We start from the raw sequence: 20,083 nt of genomic DNA on the forward strand, positions 1-20,083 counted from the left end.
TATTATTTTTTTTAATTTAAAAATGGTTTATGTTCACTGTAGAATGTCACATGTTGTGTGTTGGGCCTTAATCTCTGTAAACCCAAGCAGGAGTGTATTTCCGAAGGAGTGCCTTTAATCTGTTTAATTTATGCATATGTCCTCGCATTGGCTGTTGAGTGTCTTTGAATATTTTGTTGACATTTTAGTTTGCGTGTCTTCTCCAAGTATTTGTGTGTGTATTTGTATTTGTCAGATTTCAGTATTGTGCTTGTTCTGTCAGTGTGTTTGTGTGCCTGATCAACTCCAAGGGCTTTTTGTTTTCCCTAGAACAGTTTGCCCATTTAGGATGGAGGACATTAAAACCACTTAATAAAAGAAAACCCTCGAAGTTTTGACTTTTTTGGAAATTATACTTTAATGTTAATACATGTCTAACACTTATATTTTCACTCTTTCTGTATCCCTCTCTTTGCTTTGTGCCTTTTTTCCATTAAGATTGGGTGTGCTTAGTTCTGCACTGCGTTTCCTGTCGATCTTTTCAAGTTCACAGATTTTCTGTTGGAAAGTATCAGGCAGTTAGAAGCAGGTCTCACAGCATCCACCAGACAGTTTAGAACAAATCAGTTTTGATTTAAGATGACACACTGCACAATTTAAGCCCCGGTTTTCACTTACCAACAGCTTTATGGAAACTGCAGACAAATGCTTGAAATCGGAGTCAAATCATTGCTCATCAATGCGAGTGACAATCATGTAATGTGAATTATTAAAGACATTTGACACATTGTGTAATGTGCACACAACAGCAACTAGATGTATGTATATGTATGATAGTATCCCAGACTGTCATTTCATGTGAGAAGATCAGCGATTCAACGGCTTTGATCGTGCAGTGTGTTCCCAGCATTATAAACAGCTAATGACCACACAAGAATATAAAGAGACAATAAAATGTGGTTAAAAAAAACAGGATGTTTAAGCGTGGTACCATAAAACAATAATAACTTCCTAATTTTTCAAGTTTTTTAACTTAAACTGGAGAAACTGATGAAGATGATGTTGCATGACAGTATGGCTTCTATATGTCAGCTTATGTGTTTGTATCTTTACCTGGGAAATCTCTGTGTTGATGAAGTGCTGGTATTGGTGACCTTTTCCCAATGCCATCATGTCCTCTAAAAACTGCCTCCTCTCCTCAATCTCATCCAGAACTGTTGGTAAGAAATTACATAATTATAGTTTCCATGTTTCCGTGACGTGCTTATACTAAGCTTTCATTAAAGTGTCTTTAACTCTCCCTATAAACTTCGACATTATAATAAAGCATATTTTAAAAAAGGACATAAAAAAATAGAACATTACTTACAAAACTATTTCAATATTCAATCACTATCATTAAAATATGTTCAGGTCCCTAACGTGCGATGGATTCAAGGGAACAACCATTTTTAAAATACTGCGTGTCTCACCCTCTTGGAATCGGTCTATCTGTTGTTCTCTTCTCTCTGTTAAGTCTCTTTGGAAGTCAGGTGGCCTAATATCCTTTTGACCAGTCGAAAGAAGATTTTGTAGCTGCCTCTTCTCTTTCTCTAGATCACCTAGAAAGACAGGAAACACAGGTTACAGAAATTTATGGAAAGCCTATATACACACCGATCAGGCATAACATTGTAACCACCTTCCTACAATTGTGTTGGTCCCCCTTTTGCTGCCAAAACAGCACTAACCTATTGAGGCATGGACTCCACTAGACCCCTGAAGGTGTACTGTGATATCTGGCACAAGATTTTAGCAACAGATCCTTTAAGTCCTGTAAGCTGTGAGGTGAAGCCTCCATGAATCGGACCACAGATGCTCGATTGGATTGAGTCAACACCTCAAACTCATTGTTGTCAACCATTTTTGCTTTGTAGCAGGGCACATTATCCTGTTGAAAGGGGCTACGACCACCAGGAAATACTGTCTCCATGAAAAAGTGTACATGGTATGCAAGAATACTTGGAATATGTCAAAGTAACATCCACATGGATGGCAGGACCCAAGGTTTCCCAGCAGAACATTGCCCAAAGCATCAAACTGCTTACGCCTGTCCATTTTTTCTGCCTCTAACACATCAACTTTGAGGACAAAATGTTTGCTTGCTGCCTAATATATCCCACCCACTAACAGGTGCCATGATGAAGAGATCAGTGTTATTCACTTCACCTGTCAGTGGTCATAATGTTATGCCTGTTAATGATCACGGTTATTTTAATATGTTGTATTACAAATAGGGCTGTCAAACGATTAATCACGATTATTGGCATACAAAATAAAAGTCTGAATTTGCCTAAATATATGTGTATGTACTGTGTGTAATTATTATGTATATATTTAAGAGAAATATGTTATGTACAAATTATTTTTATTTATATATAATATAAATTCTATAAAATTATAATAAATACATATACTTGTAAATATTTCTTAAATATATACATGAAAGTGTTTGTATTTATATATTCATAATAATTACACACAGTATAATTTTTATTTTGTATGCGATTAATCTTTTGCCAGCCCTAATTACAAAACAAAGACTATTATTTTCTATATATTTATTATATTGGGGTGAATATGAGCAAAGTAAAGTAAATTCCTTAAATGGTTAAAAGTCATTATTACTAAATTTATCTTTGGGAAGTATTTTGTTACATTGCTAGGTTCCTACATTAATTATCTTACACAGAGATGCTGTAGCAGAGCTTGATTCCTAACCACAGACAGGAAAAGCAATAGTACGAAAATTAGAAATAATAAATCAATGAACTTCTCACACCTAAGACAAAAAGAAATCCTGCACACTACAAAATGTTTTATCTTAAAGGACATTGTAAGGAGATTTAACTACTTAAATGTGTCAATTTAGGTTAATTTAAATGGATATATTATTATTTATTTAAGCCCGTTGCAAACAAAAACAAAATTTGAAAACTATATTCAAGTACAGACCCCCATCTCACTTATTAAGAGGAAAAAATTAACTGTTCTTTTCCCAGTATATATGATTTCTTTATTTTTTCTTTTAATTAAGATAAGATATCCTAAGCTTAAAACAAAGGTAAAAAGTCATACTATGGTATTTTAATCCTGATTAAAAATAACATTGTCCACTTCATCAGTATTCACTCTTTTCAAACTTACGTGTTGCTCTAGGCTTGAACTGGTCTGGTTTGTAATTATCTCCAGCACTACATTGTTCTGCACTGCGCTTCTGCTGGTGACCAGTCAGTGCAGTCACTCTAGTGACTTTGGGCTCTGACTGCACACTGGGCTCAAGCGGGGTGAGATTAAATGTTAGTGGAAGAGCGCCGCCATCTGCTCAAACAGAAAATAACATAAATTAGGCATAAAAGTCCAGTTGTAAGGACAGATGTAGGATAGTATAAAATTTGCCACCTAAACTCACTTTTCAGCTGATTATTGATCTGCCTCTGCTGAAAGTCCGTTAGACGAGACTCCTGCATCATCACTGCAATGAAACAAAACAAACCCACAGGTGGAGCCATAGAAAAGATCAACTAAAAGAGATGCATTAGTTTCGGCATGCAAACACACACACGTTTGTTTTTGTGAATTGTGGGGACTTTCAGTAGACCTCTATAGTTTTTATACTGACCAAACGATATTGTCTATCCCCTAACCCTAAACCTACCCCTTATAGAACACGTTTACATTGTTACATTTTCAGATAAGCATCATTTACTATTTTTAATAATTTTTTTAACATTGTGGGGACCACAGGCCGGTCCCCATCATGTCAAAATTTCAGGTTTTACTATCCTTGTGGGGACATTTGGTCCCCACAATGCAGCAAGAACAAGTACACACACACACACACTTTGTATTAACTGTCGTGTCTCTGTTCTGTAGTGATTGACTCTGGGCTCCTTATATTTTGATCCGCTGGCCATCATTCCTGCAAAACATAAACACTTACGTATTCTGTCATAGACAACGAGAGCTGATGTTTGTATTTTGGACATCAACATACAAGCGAGTTACCTCACATAAACGAGAAATAAGCAGTAAACGCAAAAGAAGCAGAGCGGTTGCTATGGTAACACACGCTAAACATACAAAACAAGCTAACAATTCAGCAAAGCATAGACTAGTCTAACGAAAAAATCCGAAAACACCATTTGTGTTCTAGAGTTGCTTTCGAGGTAAGAAATGTAAATAGATTTAGATCTGGTTCAACCGTTTTGTAAGGCTCCATATAAACGTTCCCTGCCAACTCAGGTTTCGATCCTGTGATGTTCCTCCTCGGTTTATGATTGGGGACGAGAGCACATTGAAGTATGACGTTTCCAACGAACATCCAATCACGTGAAACAATAAGAGAGCCAACATTTTTTCCGCTGTAGATCAAGGCTATCATACTCAAGTCACAACATTAAAATATTAATTTAAAGGAGCTGATAAATATTAAGTAAAAGAAGTTTTTATGTTGTCAAATGCCGCCGAACTGTGTCATCCGTTTGTGGTATGCTCTGGCCTTATCCTAAAAAGCACACTTACACAAAAAGTGTCGTTCCAAATCTGTGTTGACATTTTTTTTTTCAACAGTAGGCTATAATCGTAGAATACCAGAGGCTGCAGATCCAGAACTGAATTTAAAACTAGAATATAGGGGCTTATATAATGAAACAAATTGGATAAATATTTTTAAAAGGAATAGTAACGGTTATCCCTGGTGAAAAAACCAGCATATGCTGGTAGGTATGTTTTGATGCTGGAATGCTGGCTAGGTAGGTTTTGATGCTGGTTTAAGCTGGTCCTTTGCTGTTTTATGCTGGTCCTTAGCTGGTTTATGCTGGTCCTTTGCTAGTTCATGCTGGTCCTTGACCAGCAACATGACCAGCAAAAACCAGCAAAGGACCAGCTTAAACCAGCATCAAAACCTACCTAACCAGCATTCCAGCATCAAAACATACCTACCAGCATGCTGTTTTTTTCACCAGGGATGGTTAGAGGTTGTTCAGGTCAATTAAATCTAACTAATAGAAACAATAAATCATTACTGATCATTAATAATAAAGTTCAACTAGAAGGGGATCTTGCACACATAGCAGTGGATTTCCTAGGCTATACAAAATACATTCTTCAGAGGAAAAAAGGTGCAAACGTCATCAGACATTAGGACGCGTAATATTTATAGCAAAGTTTTTACCTTATACTTTTCATAGAGTAAACTCAAAAAGTTGATTTATAATAGAGTAAACTCAAAAAGTTGCTTTAATATACATGTACATTAATAGCAAAAATATATATATAATCAATAGCAAATAAATAAATACAGACTGAATTGAATATAAGTGAAATAGTATAAACTGCTAGTACAAAAAAAACAACTACGGTCCTAGAAATGTGGTCTTAAAACAGATGTTTTGTATTGAAGTCTTATTTATATAACTAGCACATCTTTTTTTCATGAACGCGGAAGTCAGCCTGACTTTTACCCTGAAGAATGCTTTGCATTTGTGGTCTCCAGTGTTTCTAGTTAAATGAACGTATATTCCAAGTTGATAATCTAATGTTAAACCTATTAAAATGTTTTTAAAAAGCACATGGCTCCATAGCGCAATCACTTTGCAATGTTGCAATGGCCGTCATTTGTTAGTGCCTGGCTCCTCGAAGTTTAATGAGTGTGTAGATGACGCGAAGCTGCCGATGATATCTACTTTAAAAACAGATGGGTGCTATTTGAATGGGTTCCTATGGAGACCGGAACAAAACAGCATCAACAGCATATATATATGTATATATATATTGTTTATGTTTTTTTCCCATTTCCTTCTCTTAGCATTTTAGCTCACTTATGAGTCGAGGTAAGGATGTAAGGAAAAGAGGAATAGAACGATTGTAGCCTATATTGGAATATTCTTGATCACTTAAGTGTCATTTAAAAGTTTCAGCTGAACTCAAAAGACATGCCATTATGTTGTTGAGATTTGGTTAAGAAATTCATAATAATAATTGATTCAGCTCAAGTCAATTTAGTGCTGGTTCATTTTAATTCAATAACAGTGTAAAGGTAATTAGTTTGAAACAAATTCAGTTCAGCTATAAACACCTCTACAAAGGCAGTAATGTCTAAAGTCAACTTAGTGTTGATTCAGTTCAGTTTAATACCAGTGTTGATATTGTAAGATGCAATTCAACTGTAAAAAAAAAAAAAAAAAAACCTCTAAAGAAAAATGATAATGCCATCATCCAGTCTATTTCAGTTCAAGTTTTGTTCTCACCTAAAGGTTTTATTCTCTGCGGTCATATTGATAAATTATTGATCAATAAGTGTCTTTCAGACCCCAACTAAGCAAGCCAGTGTTAAGTTCAGTGTTGATTCAGTTCAGATCAATAACAGTGTGAAGTTCATTAGATTGAAATAATTCAAAAAGTAATTGAGCTTCAATTTAGCTATAAGCAGCTCTACAAAAGACAGCAATGTTGTTAATCAGCTTGAGTCAGTTTAATATTTATTCAATTAAGTACAATATCAGTGTCAAAAAATTAAAAGATACAATGTTGCAAGATGCAGTTCCCTATCAAGAACGGTTCACTCGACATTGAAGCTGACGCATTTGGGGACTCCCTTCCTTCCTAACCTACCTGAAATCTTATTGCACAACACCAGTGAAGTTGCAACTCTTCGCTGGCCAATGCCAGTCAAGACGGCAATAATGGGCGGGGCCTCTGCCGCTATATAATGCGCTGTCTTGGCGGCATAAACTCAGAATCTTCCTCTTTCGAAGCAGTTTCCTACTCAAAGACAGCTGTGGAGAAGACGCAAGAAGACGAGTTTCCCTTTTGGTGTTCCAGCATGTCCAAAGTTTGCACGCTTTTCCGGACCTATCGAGGCTCTGGACACACACAAGTTCTGCATCCTATGCCTGGGTCTCGCTCATGTGGAGGCAGCGCTTCCATCGAGACGTGCCGTCTGACTGCTCATATTGCAGACAAGGCGTACGCTGCCTCGGGGGAGGCGGTCTCCACGCTCCACACAATGGCAGTGCTCCAAGTTTTAAACCGAGGCGTTTCATCTGCGTGATCTGCGTGCAGCGACGGATTTCACTTTAAAAGCCACTAAGAAGATGACCCAGGTGATCGGACGGAGCGTGGACTATATGCTGGTGCTCCACCGACATCTGTGGCTCACTCTGACTGAGCTCAAGGACGCGGACAGAAGGGCACTGCTCGACGCCCCCGTTTCTCCCTCCAGCTTCTTTGGTGATGCTGTGGAGACTATTGCAGAGCGCTTCTCTGAGGCACAGAAAAGCTCCAGAGCGATGAGCCACTTCCTGCCGTGCCGCACCGGGCTGCAGCACAGCCTACACCACGAAGTAGATCTTCATCTGCTTCGAACCGCCCTTCAAAGCTCCCCCCTCTGCTTCCGTTTCTTCGGCACCAGTCCCAGAACCTGCTGCTCGCACCAAACCAGCATGGCAGAGGGCACCGAAGATCCAACACGGTCCTAAGAAGGGCGGCCACCCTGGGGGCACGCCCCTGTCGGATCAGAAGCCTCGTTCCTGACGAAGGAAGAGAACGCTGAACGGTGGGCCCGCTGTAAAGCGTACAAGACGTTTTCACGAGGCCCCCTTGACGGTTGCGGGCGACTACAAGAATGTCTTTGTTGTGTCTGTTCAGAGTGTAATAAAGTCTGTAACACCCTCACAGAAAGAGCTTTTTTCTCCTCCTCCTATGATTTTGGTTGCTCGCACGCAACCGCCCAGGGTAAACATGGCGGTGTCACACACACATTCGGTAAGAGGCTCGCGTTCCCCGTTAATCGGCGATGCGGGACCCTCGCTGTCACACAGCGCTCCCATTTGCCCAGTGAATTCACTGAACGCGTCCTCAACATATGGCGCCGTTGCTCAGAATACAGTCATTTCGCCAACGCGTGGCGTTCAATTACAGGCATTTACAGAGTGGATACGGAACATAATAGAGAACGGCTACACGCTTCAGTTTCAGCTCAGACCGTGAAGCTTGGGGGTAGAGTCATCGCAGTACCCCGCCTGGGATGCTCGCCTTATTACACCCCGGTTCAATGGTATGGTCATGTCTACAGTTCCGGCGTCCAGCGCGCCGGTGCTGAGGCAAAAAGTTCTCAATCTCCTCGCAAAACGCATGATAGAAGTGGTCCCGCCCAGCGAGAGAGAGAGCGTTTTCTACAACCGCTACTTCGTCGTTCCAAAGAAAGGTGGAGGTCTCCGTCCGATCTTGGACTTGAGACCAATCAACTGTGCATTATACAAACACACTTTCAAAATGACAACGCTGAAACAGATTCTCGGGCAGATCCAACCCGGAGACTGGTTCGTTTCAGTGGACTTGAAGGATGCATACGCGCTTTCCCCTCTGAGAGTGAGGGGGATTTACGTTTTTAACTATTTAGACGATTGGCTGATTTTGGCCCATTCAGAGGATGTGCTCAACAGCCACAAATGCGTTCTGTTGCATCACCTGTTGAGTCTGGGCCTCTGCGTGAACGTACAGAAGAGTGCGTTATGCCCCAGCCGGTCGATTACATATCTGGGGGTGCATATGGAGCGTATTCGAGATTTAATGTCAGCTCTGGATACTTTCAGCCTGGGACGGCCCATAGCGCTGAAAGAATATCAGAGGCTCTTGGGCCGGATGGCGGCAGCCGCTATAGTGTGCCACCTCGGTCTACTCTATATGCGCCCCCTTCAGATATGGTTAACAACGCAGGTTCCAAAGAGGGCTTGGAGAACGGGCCGTGCTCGCATTGTGGTCACTCGCAAGTGCCTGATCACGCTGGAGCCATGGCGGGATCCCGATCTGTACCGCCGCGGTGTCCAGTTGGGTCTGGTCACACGGCGGAAAGTCGTCACAACGGACGGCGGGCTGGGGAGCTCATTGTGGGGAGCTCATAGGCCGCTGGACAGAGTCGGAGAGAACATGGCACATAAATCGCCTCGAGCTGAGAGCGGTCTTCTTAGTCCTTCAGAGCTTCATCACGCAGGTCACCATGTGCTGATTCGTATGCACAACATGTCAGTGGTGTTGTATATAAACCGCAAAGGTGGGGTTCGCTCGAGAGCCCTTTACGAGCAGGCAGCACGCCTTTTGCTGTGGGCCGATTGTCACCTGCTTTTCATCCGGGCAGCACATGTCCCAGGCTGTCTGAACAGCGGCGCGGATATGCTGTCGAGGAGTGGAATCCCTCACGGGGAATGGAGACTGCAGGACGGTGGAACTGATCTGGCATCAGTTCGGGAAGAAGGAGGTGGATTTGATTGCGATGGAGGAGAACGCGGATTGCCCTCTGTTCTTCTCTCTGTCTCGCTCCCCTCTGGGCGGGGACACGCTCACAATGCCGTGGCCGAAAGCCCATCTGTATGCATTCCCCCCGTTAAAGATTTTGCCGCAAGTGCTGCACTAACTCAGGGAGGAGAGAGCGTCGGTGCTGTTAATCGCCCCGTACTGGCCAAACAGACCGTGGTTACACGATCTGCTGGAACTACTAGCAGCTCCCCCGTGGCCGATCCTGCTGAGACGGGACCTCCTGTCTCAGGTGGGCGGCTCAATATGGCACCCGAACCCCGAATGGTGGAAACTTCATGTGTGGTTGGTGTGCAGGAACCGGTAAGCACACACTTATTGTCCCATTGTGTTATGGACACAATCAATTCTATGAGACACTTGTATGTGCTCAAGTAGGCGGTCTTTATGAAATGGTGCAGATTGAATGGCCATGACCTGGAGAATTGCCCTGTGTCTGACATTCTGGAATTTTTGCAGCAGCGGATGGACGGCAGCAGTATGCCTTCCACTCTTAAGGTTTATGTAGCAGCTATCTTAGCTTTTCACGCCACTGTCGATGGACACTCAGTGGGTAAGCACGATCTGGTAACCAGATTCTTGAGAGGTGCGAGACGGCTAAGACCTCCTCGTCCTCCCACCGCGCCACCCTGGGATCTGGCTCTGGTGCTGGAGGCGTTGGCACGCCCCCCCTTCGAGCCGCTTCAGTCTGTTGGTCTGAAAGAGCTGTCATTTAAAGCAACACTGCTGCTCGCTCTGGCTTCGGTCAAGCGCATAGGAGATTTGCTCTCCGTGAATGCTGACTGCATGCAGTTTGGACCAGGTGATTACAACGTCACACTCAAGCCAAGATCAGGCTATGTGCCTAAATCGTTATCGACGCCATTCAGGGCACAGGTGATAACGCTCCCTGCTTTCACTCCAGAGCTGGCAGCAACGCCGCTCCTTATCGCGTGCTGTGCCCAGTGCGGGCTTTACGCGGTTACGTTGACCGCTTGTCTCACTTTCGTCAGTCTGAGCAACTGTTTGTATGCTTTGGAGGGGGCACCAAAGGGCGGCCCGTCTCCAAACAGCGGCTTTCGCATTGGGTGGTCGATGCAATTGCTTTGGCTTACTGTAGCCAGGGAATGGAATGCCCTATTGGTGTCAGAGGCCATTCAAAAAGGGCGATTGCCTCTTCCTGGACCTGGGCCAAGGGGATTTCTATCAGAGATATCTGCATGGGGGCTGGATGGTCTTCACAGAACACCTTTTCCAGATTTTACAAGTTGGACGTAAGCTCCCTGGCCTCTCAGGTCCTGTCGGTGAGTACAGGTAGCGATTCCACCTGTAACTATCAGCCGATTGGCTCTGCGGGTGGTTTCGACTAGGGGGCGGAGTCATCGCCGTACCCCGTCTGCGATGCTCGCCTTATTACTGATAGAGAGAGCTGTTTTACACAATACTATCGTACCTCCACTGTATATATGACACGGCGTGAGAATTGGCGAGGCACAGAGCCGTTGGTCTGGTGTGTTTGATACTGGCGTCGGCTGCGGCCGCTCGCTGAGTATGTTGTACTGTTATTGTGCCCGGCCTCACCTCTCACATTTTTTGTTGGCTTTATTATGTTTCATGTTTATGACACATTTTTAGCTCTGATAGGTTGAGGGGATTACGCTATGTCTTCTGCATAGTACAGCTGCTGTTATCTCCGCCGAGGCTGAGCTCTCTCTTTGCTGTTCACACGGCATTGTTCTATACAGTCCCCAAATGCGTCAGCTTCTGACGCAATGTCGAGTGAACCGTCCTTGATAGGGAACGTCTCCGGTTACTGTAGTAACCTCGATTCCCTGAAAGACAGGAATGAGACATTGCGTACACTGCCGTGTTCTCCGCTCAGATCTGCTGTACTGTCTGTTCAGTCTGAAGATTCTGAATTTATGCTGCCAAGACAGCGCATTATATAGCAGCAGAGGCCCCGCCAATAATCGCCGTCTTGACTGGCATTGGCCAGCAAAGAGTTGCAACTTCACTGGCATTGTGCAATAAGATTTCAGGTAGGTTAGGAAGGAAGGGAATCCCCAAATGTGTCAGCTTCTGGCGCAATGTCTCGTTGCTGTCTTTCAGGGAACCGAGGTTACGACAGTAACCGGAGATGTTTAGCTATAAAACTGTAGCTCTACAAAAGACAATAGTGCCATCATCCAGCTTAATTTAGTTCAAGCTTTGCTCTCATCCAGTGGTGTTAGTGCAATCTTTTAGTGCAGGTCGATATATTTCTGAAAGTTAAGTGTCTTTCAGACACCATCTAAGCAGTCTGTCTGTTCAGTCTGAAGATTCTGAGTTTATGCCGCCAAGACAGCGCATTATATAGCAGCAGAGGTCCCGCCAATAATCACCGTCTTGACTGGCATTGGCCAGTGAAGAGTTGCAACTTCAGCTCTTCGCTTCAAGAATCCTGACAGTACCCCCTCTCCAAACCGGGCAACATCACAGGTGGTACTAACTGGGGGGGCGGGTGGGTGGTTTGACATGGAAGTCCAAAACTGGCCAGGAAACAGAGGGATGGGAGGGGCAGGTTGTAACCGAACCCAGCAGACAGTTCAAGGCTGACCAGGGAGGTGCTGGCCTAGGGAGACCAAAACTAGGAGACACAGAGGGTGGGAAGGGAGGGATGGGAACTTGACTGGATGCTCCCTTAAGGGTAGGGACTGGCCTCACTGGTCTGAACTTCCTGGGCTTGGTAACGGTGACAGATTCAGGGGAAGGGATAGAACTGACAGTAATGGTCTTGGAAACTGGTTTAGGTTCTGGGGTGTCCTTAACCCTTTGAGCGGTACGGTCCCACATATGGGATTCCATTTTCTGTGCCCCTGGGAGTACGGTCCCACATATGGGATTTCGAACGTTCGGTGACGTCACGCAACTGCCAAATTCAAACTGTGATTTCGCGCGTTGTCTGGCGCTGAGCCAGAGAGAGATGCGCGCTGCGCTTGTCATATAATCACAATTGAGCAGTGTTTTCAACGACTTAACGTTTATTTTAGGTTTCAGGAATTTAAATACACATAATTACTAGTAAAACAATACATTTAGAGTTTGTAAAATGCACACGGATGTCTATGGAAGCAGCAATAACAATCCATTCAAGTATAATTTGCCGACGTGTTTGATTTATATCAGATACAGGGCTCTCAAGTGTCACGCATTGAGCGTGACAGTCACTCATTTCGGTCTATTGTCACGCACTCCCGCCACACATTGAATTTCTCACGCAGAAAAAAACTATTTATAATATATTTAATATACCGCAGCACCCAACATTTCTCTGGCCGCGCCGCTCTCGCTATGGAACCGGCAGGATTCAAGCGCGTCTCCCCTGGAGTTCTTAGTCGAGCCTGCCACTTATCAGCCAATCAAAAAAAAGAAATAGGCTACACAATAGCCAATCAGAAAATAGCACTATTGTATCTGGGTAAGATTTAACGCAACAACCAATGAAAAAAAATTGTTCTGAAATTGTTCACCATCTTCCTCGTTCACCCACAGAGGAAACCACTGGAGCCCCGAGCATCACTTTGAGCACAAAGTAAGTAATGATCTCCCGTTACAGCAAATTCACAACTTGTTTGACACAAACAATATTATGACCACTTGACAGCTGTTAGAGAATGTTTCCCAGATAATTAACATCAGTTTTTCATGAGTGTCTGTTACTTAGCCAACAGTTTTACAGCCTGTTCACTGACAACATCTGCTCAGAACAAGTAGTCTAGGCCTAGTCATATTTTCGTTATCACACGATGACTGACATATTGTCACATTATAAATATATCTCTCTCCAATAGGCTTAATAATTTTATTAGCACTAAATTAATTCAAGTGTATTGCATAGTTGATGTTATAGGTCACTTTTAAAATCATGTCATATTTTATAATTATATCCTGGCCATGGATGCATTAATCATTGCATCTGTCTTTCAAAGATGTCATTTAAAAGGCAACTAAGCATCCTTTCATTCACCCTGAGAGGAAAGCCCCCCAAAAAGGGCAGGTTACAGGATGCTGGCCCAGAGAAGGTGGTGAAAATGGTAGGCACATTAGAGGAGGAGACATTCATCAAGAAACTCTGTTCGAGGTTCATGACACCAGCAGCACTACGAGGAGGAGAAGTCCATGACATCCCCTACAAGGACCCACTGCACCGACTGCCAGGTAATGCTTTGAAGTCACATAGGGAGATAAACCTGTATGCTTATTCACAACAAATACACCTTTTCTATGGATTGAGTGGTCTTTCTGATGATGGAATATGCATACAAAATTTTAAAAAGTATGGTATCCCAATAACAATATATTCGCCCCTCTGCCATTTGGTAGAAGATATAAGAGCATCAGAAACAGCACTAGTAGATTCAGAGACAGCTTCTATCCTCAAGCCATCAGAATGCTGAACTTTACTCAACCATCTTCACTCTCCTAAATAGCACACTTGTCACTTTTTAGAATTAATCCTTCAACTTAAATTGATCCTTTTTTATTTTACCTCTTCTATTTATCTACTTTCTACTTTAAAAAAAAAATTTTAAAGTTGAGATTACTTTGAGCACAACAAATTTCATGACTGATAAATGTTATTTATGTGTATATGACAATAAACTTGAAACTTGTATAACCCAGAGATATCCTATAAGATGCCTGTATTTGACTAGCTTTCTCTGTGTCTTCTGTCTCACTGATAGGAGAAAAACTCAATGTGGGTTTCACCACCAGAGCTACGCTAAACAGGCTCCTTGAGGCTGGAGAGGTCACATCACAGAAGGCTCAACAATTCCAGCAGGCAGCACTGGCCTTTTTGGTCGGAGCTGTGGAGTATGCCATGGATAAACTCCCGTTGAAAGATGCTCTCCTGAAGCATGCAAGATTTATTGATGTGCAGCTAAGAGCTGAGTGTGCTGAGTGAGCTGAGTGGGTTGAAGATGCCCTATACTTTGTAGACAGGCAAGGGTTTTCACATACTGATTATATATTTTAAGTTTAATGGTCATGATCACAAAATAAATCTGTCTCTCACTGTATTCTAATCAGTCTTGTACACATGTGCTCTTTTTAAGATTTCAGGAACTCCTTCCTTTTCAAGACCCAAAGGAACAAGACCAAGTAAGTAAGGAGTTTATGGAGTACCAACTCATGGACATTGCCTTGCCCCAGGACCCAACAGTCTTTGATGTTGAGGAGTTTTGGGGAAGAATGTCCACAATAAAGAACAAGGTAAGAAATATTTTGCACACAACATGACTTGCTCATTAGTAATTACGATGAAGGGAAAATATTTGAGAAATAGAGGCCCCTGGTTCCTTTTTTCAAAGGTGACTGGCTTGAACCAATTTGGGAGGCTATCAAAGATCGCAGCCTTGGTTTTAGTGCTTCCACATTCTGATGCTGAGAGGGTATTTTCGATGGTTGGTTTGAACAAAACCTCAACACGAAACAGCTTGTCTCTGGACGGGACATTGTCCTCAATCATGACCCTGAAAATGGCTGGGCTTGAGCCGAACTGTTTCAAATGGGAGCCAACACCACAAATGATAAAGGAGTCCAAAAAGGCAACAAACACTTACAACAAACAACACACACACACACACAAAAATTTAATAAACACTTTGTATTTGGTTAAATTGTCAGTGTCATGTGTCAAATATTTTATTTCTGAGCAATTATTAATATTAACAACAAAAATACTAATAATAATATTATTAATGGGGGGGGACTGAGATGTCACTCTTGCCTGTCTTCAAAACTTGAGAGCCCTGCAGATACACATAATGTAAGTAATGATATAATTCACTCCATTCCTTTCCCACTTCACCAGCTACTTACTTGCATGTATTTCGGGAGAAACTGGTGAATTTACGTGCTGTAAATCCGGCTGACAGGACCCTCTGAACGGCAGCGCGAACAAACATGGCGGCGCCCATCTCACGTTATAGATCACGATCCAGATCATTTATAAAGGTTTTAAAACGGCAAAATACACTCACTTACACGTATTCGTGAACCGGAATATCAGATAGTTGAAAACATGGTAAGCAAGTGTGTGAATATTTTGAATAAAAAAGGAAAAACGAAATAAAAGCGATACGTCTGTCATACAGCGCTATAGTGGCTGCGGTGTCAATCATGACGCGTCGCCATGGAAACAATAAAGTGAACGTTCTAAAATAACGGTCGCCTAAAAAAAACTCACTCTGGGGGGGTCCGATAGAATATTTTAAACTCACCAGTGAAAGGGTTAAGGGTAGACAACACTGGAGCGGGCTCAGGGGCTAAAGCCAACACTGGAGTGGACTCAAGGACTGGACTCTAGCTCTGACATAGGATTACTCATGGCTGACACTGGGAAAACAGAGGTTGGTTTAATAGATTCAGAAGGGACTGGAGCATACTTGATAGGGTGAGACTTGTTTTTCAGATTATTTCCCTATTCATTCCATGAAGGCACGCATGCATCATTCAATCACACCGCACCAAAAACACGCACATGTCGTAATCTGTGACAAATGCAGGCGAGAGCCAATGAGGGTTCAATTTTCCTGCCATAAAAACTTGTAGTTTCTTGGTGCGGCAGTATTTGAGTTTGTAAAATGCACTTCAGCATGGGTTTATTGCTGTCGCGGTCGCTGAATTCGCTGTTCGGGATGGAGGTGAAGATTGCCAGATAAAGGCTTGAATTTGGGTCTGTTCCTCGCAGTCGTATGGATTCTAAAGATTTGGAGTTCAGCGCACAAATAAAATCGCTTAATTTTGTAATTATGTTTTAGTGTATTGTATGGTTCTATTGTTAGTAACAGCATGTCGGGGGAAAACGCCTTTTGTGTCCCACCAAGGCAAATAAAGTAAATATTATGAATGGTTAAACGATTGCAGAAATGTTATTTATTTTAAGGATTTAAAGTGTAGTCTTGTTTAACATCCAAATAAAATACATACGAATTATCATGAGATCATGTTGGTACAGATGCTCTCAGTTTAGAATTGTAGCGTATGCTTTCCAACTGAACTAAATGATTTTATTTCTATAAAAATGCTAAACGTCACTGAAGGCGGTGGTCAAGTAATATAATCAGTGTATGAGCATACACTGTGTAACACAAACTACCCCAGGTGAAAAAAAATGCGCAGTTCCATAATGTATAGTGCTCTATTTTCACACATTAATTTTGTACTTAATGTACTAAAAATTATTCTTTATTAAGATAATCTTAAGAACATCTATAGTGTTCTCAGCTGTGCTATTCTGAGACACTATTAATAGGCCCTATAAACTAAAATGTGCTTTTAACACACTATGTATTAAAATAATGTATGTATTTACCACTACACCCCACCCCGGGCCCAACTCGAATATCACTTGGCCCACCCTTCATCTCATTTCTGGACCCGGGCCTGCATTCATCTGTGCTTGCTGTGGGCACTGCATGTTCCAGAGTATCTAAATGTGAAGGCAGTTGCAGTCCAGTGCTGTGCTTCCAATCTAAGAGAAGTGTACATCCCCTGGGCCAGGGGTTATTCAGATTTGGATAGGCTGCCATAGATCTATTACCATTGTGAGAAAACAGACTGCTGGCAGTTCTTTTTGCCATATCCGCCCAACCCCTAGGACTATCCTCCCGTCATGTGACTTAGTCACCCTCTTGAATGCATTATGTGAATCACCATTTGAGCCATTTACTGGAAGTAGATTTGAGAATCTTATTGTATAAGATTGCTCTCTTTCTTGCTTCAGCATCAGACAGGATAGAACTCCATTCATTGTTAAGCCACTAATCTGCTCAGTGCAGATTACTCAGAGGTTACTCTGCAACTAAATGCGGCATTTATACCAAAAATCCCCAGACCCTGCTTATGTTTACCCTTTTGACTAACTGGTTTTTGCCCCTTACTTTTCCTCATCAGCAGAATGTCAGAGGTTACATACCCTCTGCCCTGTACATGTTTGGACAGAATTTGGACATTTACACATTTATTTGGACAGAACCTGATATGTTTGATGGTGTCAACAGTTATTTCTGCGTTTTGTGGAGCCAGCAGGAGGTCTGATACTGTCTAAGCAGTGACTATCACACTGGATCATCAAATCTATCGCACTGGCATACCATTATGCAGGGAAGGGAGCCTGCACCCATTAATGCCCAGTCTACTAGGGCAATAGCATCTTTGTGGGTGCTGTTTAAAAGGGTTTCAGTTTAGGAAATTTGTACAGCAGCTAGTTGGAAAAACAATATGGAGATGTACAGTGATGGCAGAATGGAAAAAGATGGGTCTGACATGGGGTTAGGCACAATACACTGCAAACAATCAAGCCACGTGGAAACAAATTGTGGATGATTGCTGAGGGTGGACGGAGGAGCTGAACACAGTGCCGGATAAAACTCTATGAAGACTCTGAGTGGTTATAAGAATCAAGGGTGATTGAATGTGCATTGTTAGGTTAATCAGGAGACTGTAGTTAGAGTATCAATGGTCCATTTGAGAGATAGGTGGCAGTAATGCATTTATAAGTCTGATTCGCAGTGAAACAAGAAGAAGAATCGTGGATGCCTTATGTCCCACTAGGTAAGCAAGTAAGTAGTTGGACCTCCTCTCATACTTTTGTGAAGAACTGCCAATGCAAAATCACGGCATCTAATATCACTCATGCTGTTCTACAAGCAGGGGCTGTTAACCACATTATTAGGCTGGAATATTCCAGGGTTGCAGGAGTATTGCAGAGCATGCTTAAAACTTTTTTCAATAAGTGGTCTGTGTCGAGGAACTTGATTGAATGATAATGTCCAGTTACCCAGAGTAACTTTGTTTCTCTGAATGAAAGGAGTAAGACAAAGACCAAGGGTCCACAATTCTTATTGTTTTCAGGACGTTTAATTGTAAGGCTGCATCTGACAACTGAAAAATGTTTACTGCGCAAGCAGCATATGGAGGCAGGAAGGCAAAAAGGCATGTCCTAAATCCACTGATCATATCACATCTGTCTACCAAGATACCTTAATCTCATCAATGTTTGACGGCAGCATAAATTGTATCCTTCACTGCCTATGATATCCCACTACGCTGTGTGTTCAGTATCATGAAAACATAACAGTGCATAAATGTTTCTGGCCAACTTTTTCCAATTGTAATGTCATTTTTAGCTAGGAATTAGTTTTATAATAATTAAATATTTGCTTAAATTATCACCATAGCACTATCTATTTTGTTGTAGATTATTAGCTTCATTATACTTCATGCACAAAAAAAAGTCAGCAGCTACATCAAAATATAAACACCATTTGTGCACCATTGAAGAGCATTGTGGGAAGGTGATAAAGTAAGCAAATGAACCAAGAAAGCAAGAAAGCAATTTAATTATTGATAATCATGTGACCCACGTTGGCAGGTCCTCGTGATTTATTTTAAAACGTCTAATGCACCTTTTGATGACTTTTGGGAAATATTAATTTGGGTATTGTATATATGCATGAGGGAATAAATCTATTTCAAATGAGACACAAAAGCAATATTTAAAAAGACTTTATTTGAAACAGCAATATTAACAGAAATAAATAAGAAATTCTTGTCCTAAAAAAAGCTAATAGTGTAAATGACACTGCACTTTACTCACGATAACATTCTAGCAAGTCAAGATAATGAGGAAAAATGTTGCCAAGTGTGTTCCAGACTGGCCTCATCATAAATTGCCCTCCTTTCTCAAGAGTTCCCACTTCATGGGCTCTGACTTTTGGAGTGAGTAGGGTATAGGAACGCTCACTTCTAATTAGAAGTGACCCAGTGTACTGTCAGGGGTACTCTAGGACCATGATACACTTACGCTAAGTATACTCCTAAAAGGTAACAAATTGTCATTTAAAATAATTATATGTGACCTTGGACCACAAAACCAGTCATAAGGGTACATTTTTTGAAACTGAGATTTATACATAATCTGAAATCTGAATAAATAAGGTTTCCATTGATGTATGGTTTGTTAGGACAATATTTGGCCTAGATACAACTCCTTGAAAATCTGGAATCTCAGGGTGCAAAAAAAAAAGAAAAAAAAAAAGCAATTTAGCAATGCATATTACTAATCAAAAATTAACTTTTGATATATTTATGGTGGGAAATTTACAAAAAAAAAAAAAAAAATCTACACGGAACATGATCTTTACTTAATATCCTTTTGGCATAAAAGGAAAATAAAAAAATAATAATAATAAAAAAAAAAAGATCATTTTGACCCATACAATGTATTATTGGCTATTGCTACAAATATATCCATGCTACTTAAGACTACTTAAGGTTTTGTGGTCCAGGGTCACATATATTAATGTAACATTTATGATTTACAATCTTTATAGTAAAAGGTAAAAATAAACATACATAAATACATAAATTAAGCTAATGCATGTATACAAATCATTGCCCAAAAACACTCCAGTCCATATCATTCTAAACGTAATACAGCCTATAAGGAAATCCACTAATACTGTGTGTAGATTACCTTGTTATAGTGGCACTGGAGGACAGGTCAAATGTCTTAATGTATTATTTCATATAACCACTAATTTCTTTACAATAAAATATATTTCATACCCATGATTTCATATCCATATTTAAAGTCTGTAATAGGACTCAATAAGGCTGCTATGAAATTACCCTGTAAAGTTTCCCAGGAGGAAATTTAATGAATAAACTCTTAACTTTTGCTAGGAACCACACATTTGTCTACTACTTATGTCTCATTTAAGTT

At 41.4% G+C, this 20,083-nt stretch overlaps 1 protein-coding gene across 6 annotated transcripts; it reads right to left on the reverse strand.

Moving 5' to 3' along the window:
* Positions 1-370: 370 nt before the first annotated feature.
* c6h22orf23 (chromosome 6 C22orf23 homolog) lies at positions 371-15,529 on the reverse strand. 6 transcript variants are annotated; one of them, XM_051112241.1, is made up of 7 exons: positions 4,223-4,297; positions 3,863-3,940; positions 3,431-3,493; positions 3,166-3,339; positions 1,452-1,580; positions 1,093-1,193; positions 371-537 (listed from the first exon to the last, which is right to left on the reverse strand). In XM_051112241.1, the coding sequence occupies exons 2-7, from the start codon at positions 3,936-3,938 to the stop codon at positions 421-423; spliced, it is 660 nt and encodes a 219-aa protein (XP_050968198.1). In that variant the 5' UTR covers positions 3,939-3,940; positions 4,223-4,297; the 3' UTR covers positions 371-420. The 6 variants fall into 6 exon arrangements, with proteins under 6 accessions (XP_050968198.1, XP_050968200.1, XP_050968197.1 ...); XM_051112243.1 differs by having other exon boundaries at positions 3,874-3,940; positions 4,027-4,278; XM_051112240.1 differs by having other exon boundaries at positions 4,027-4,278.
* Between the last annotated feature and the right edge of the window lie 4,554 nt (positions 15,530-20,083).

This window comes from Labeo rohita, chromosome 6 (genome assembly GCF_022985175.1).
Source record: "Labeo rohita strain BAU-BD-2019 chromosome 6, IGBB_LRoh.1.0, whole genome shotgun sequence".
Classification (NCBI taxonomy): Eukaryota; Metazoa; Chordata; class Actinopteri; order Cypriniformes; family Cyprinidae; genus Labeo; species Labeo rohita.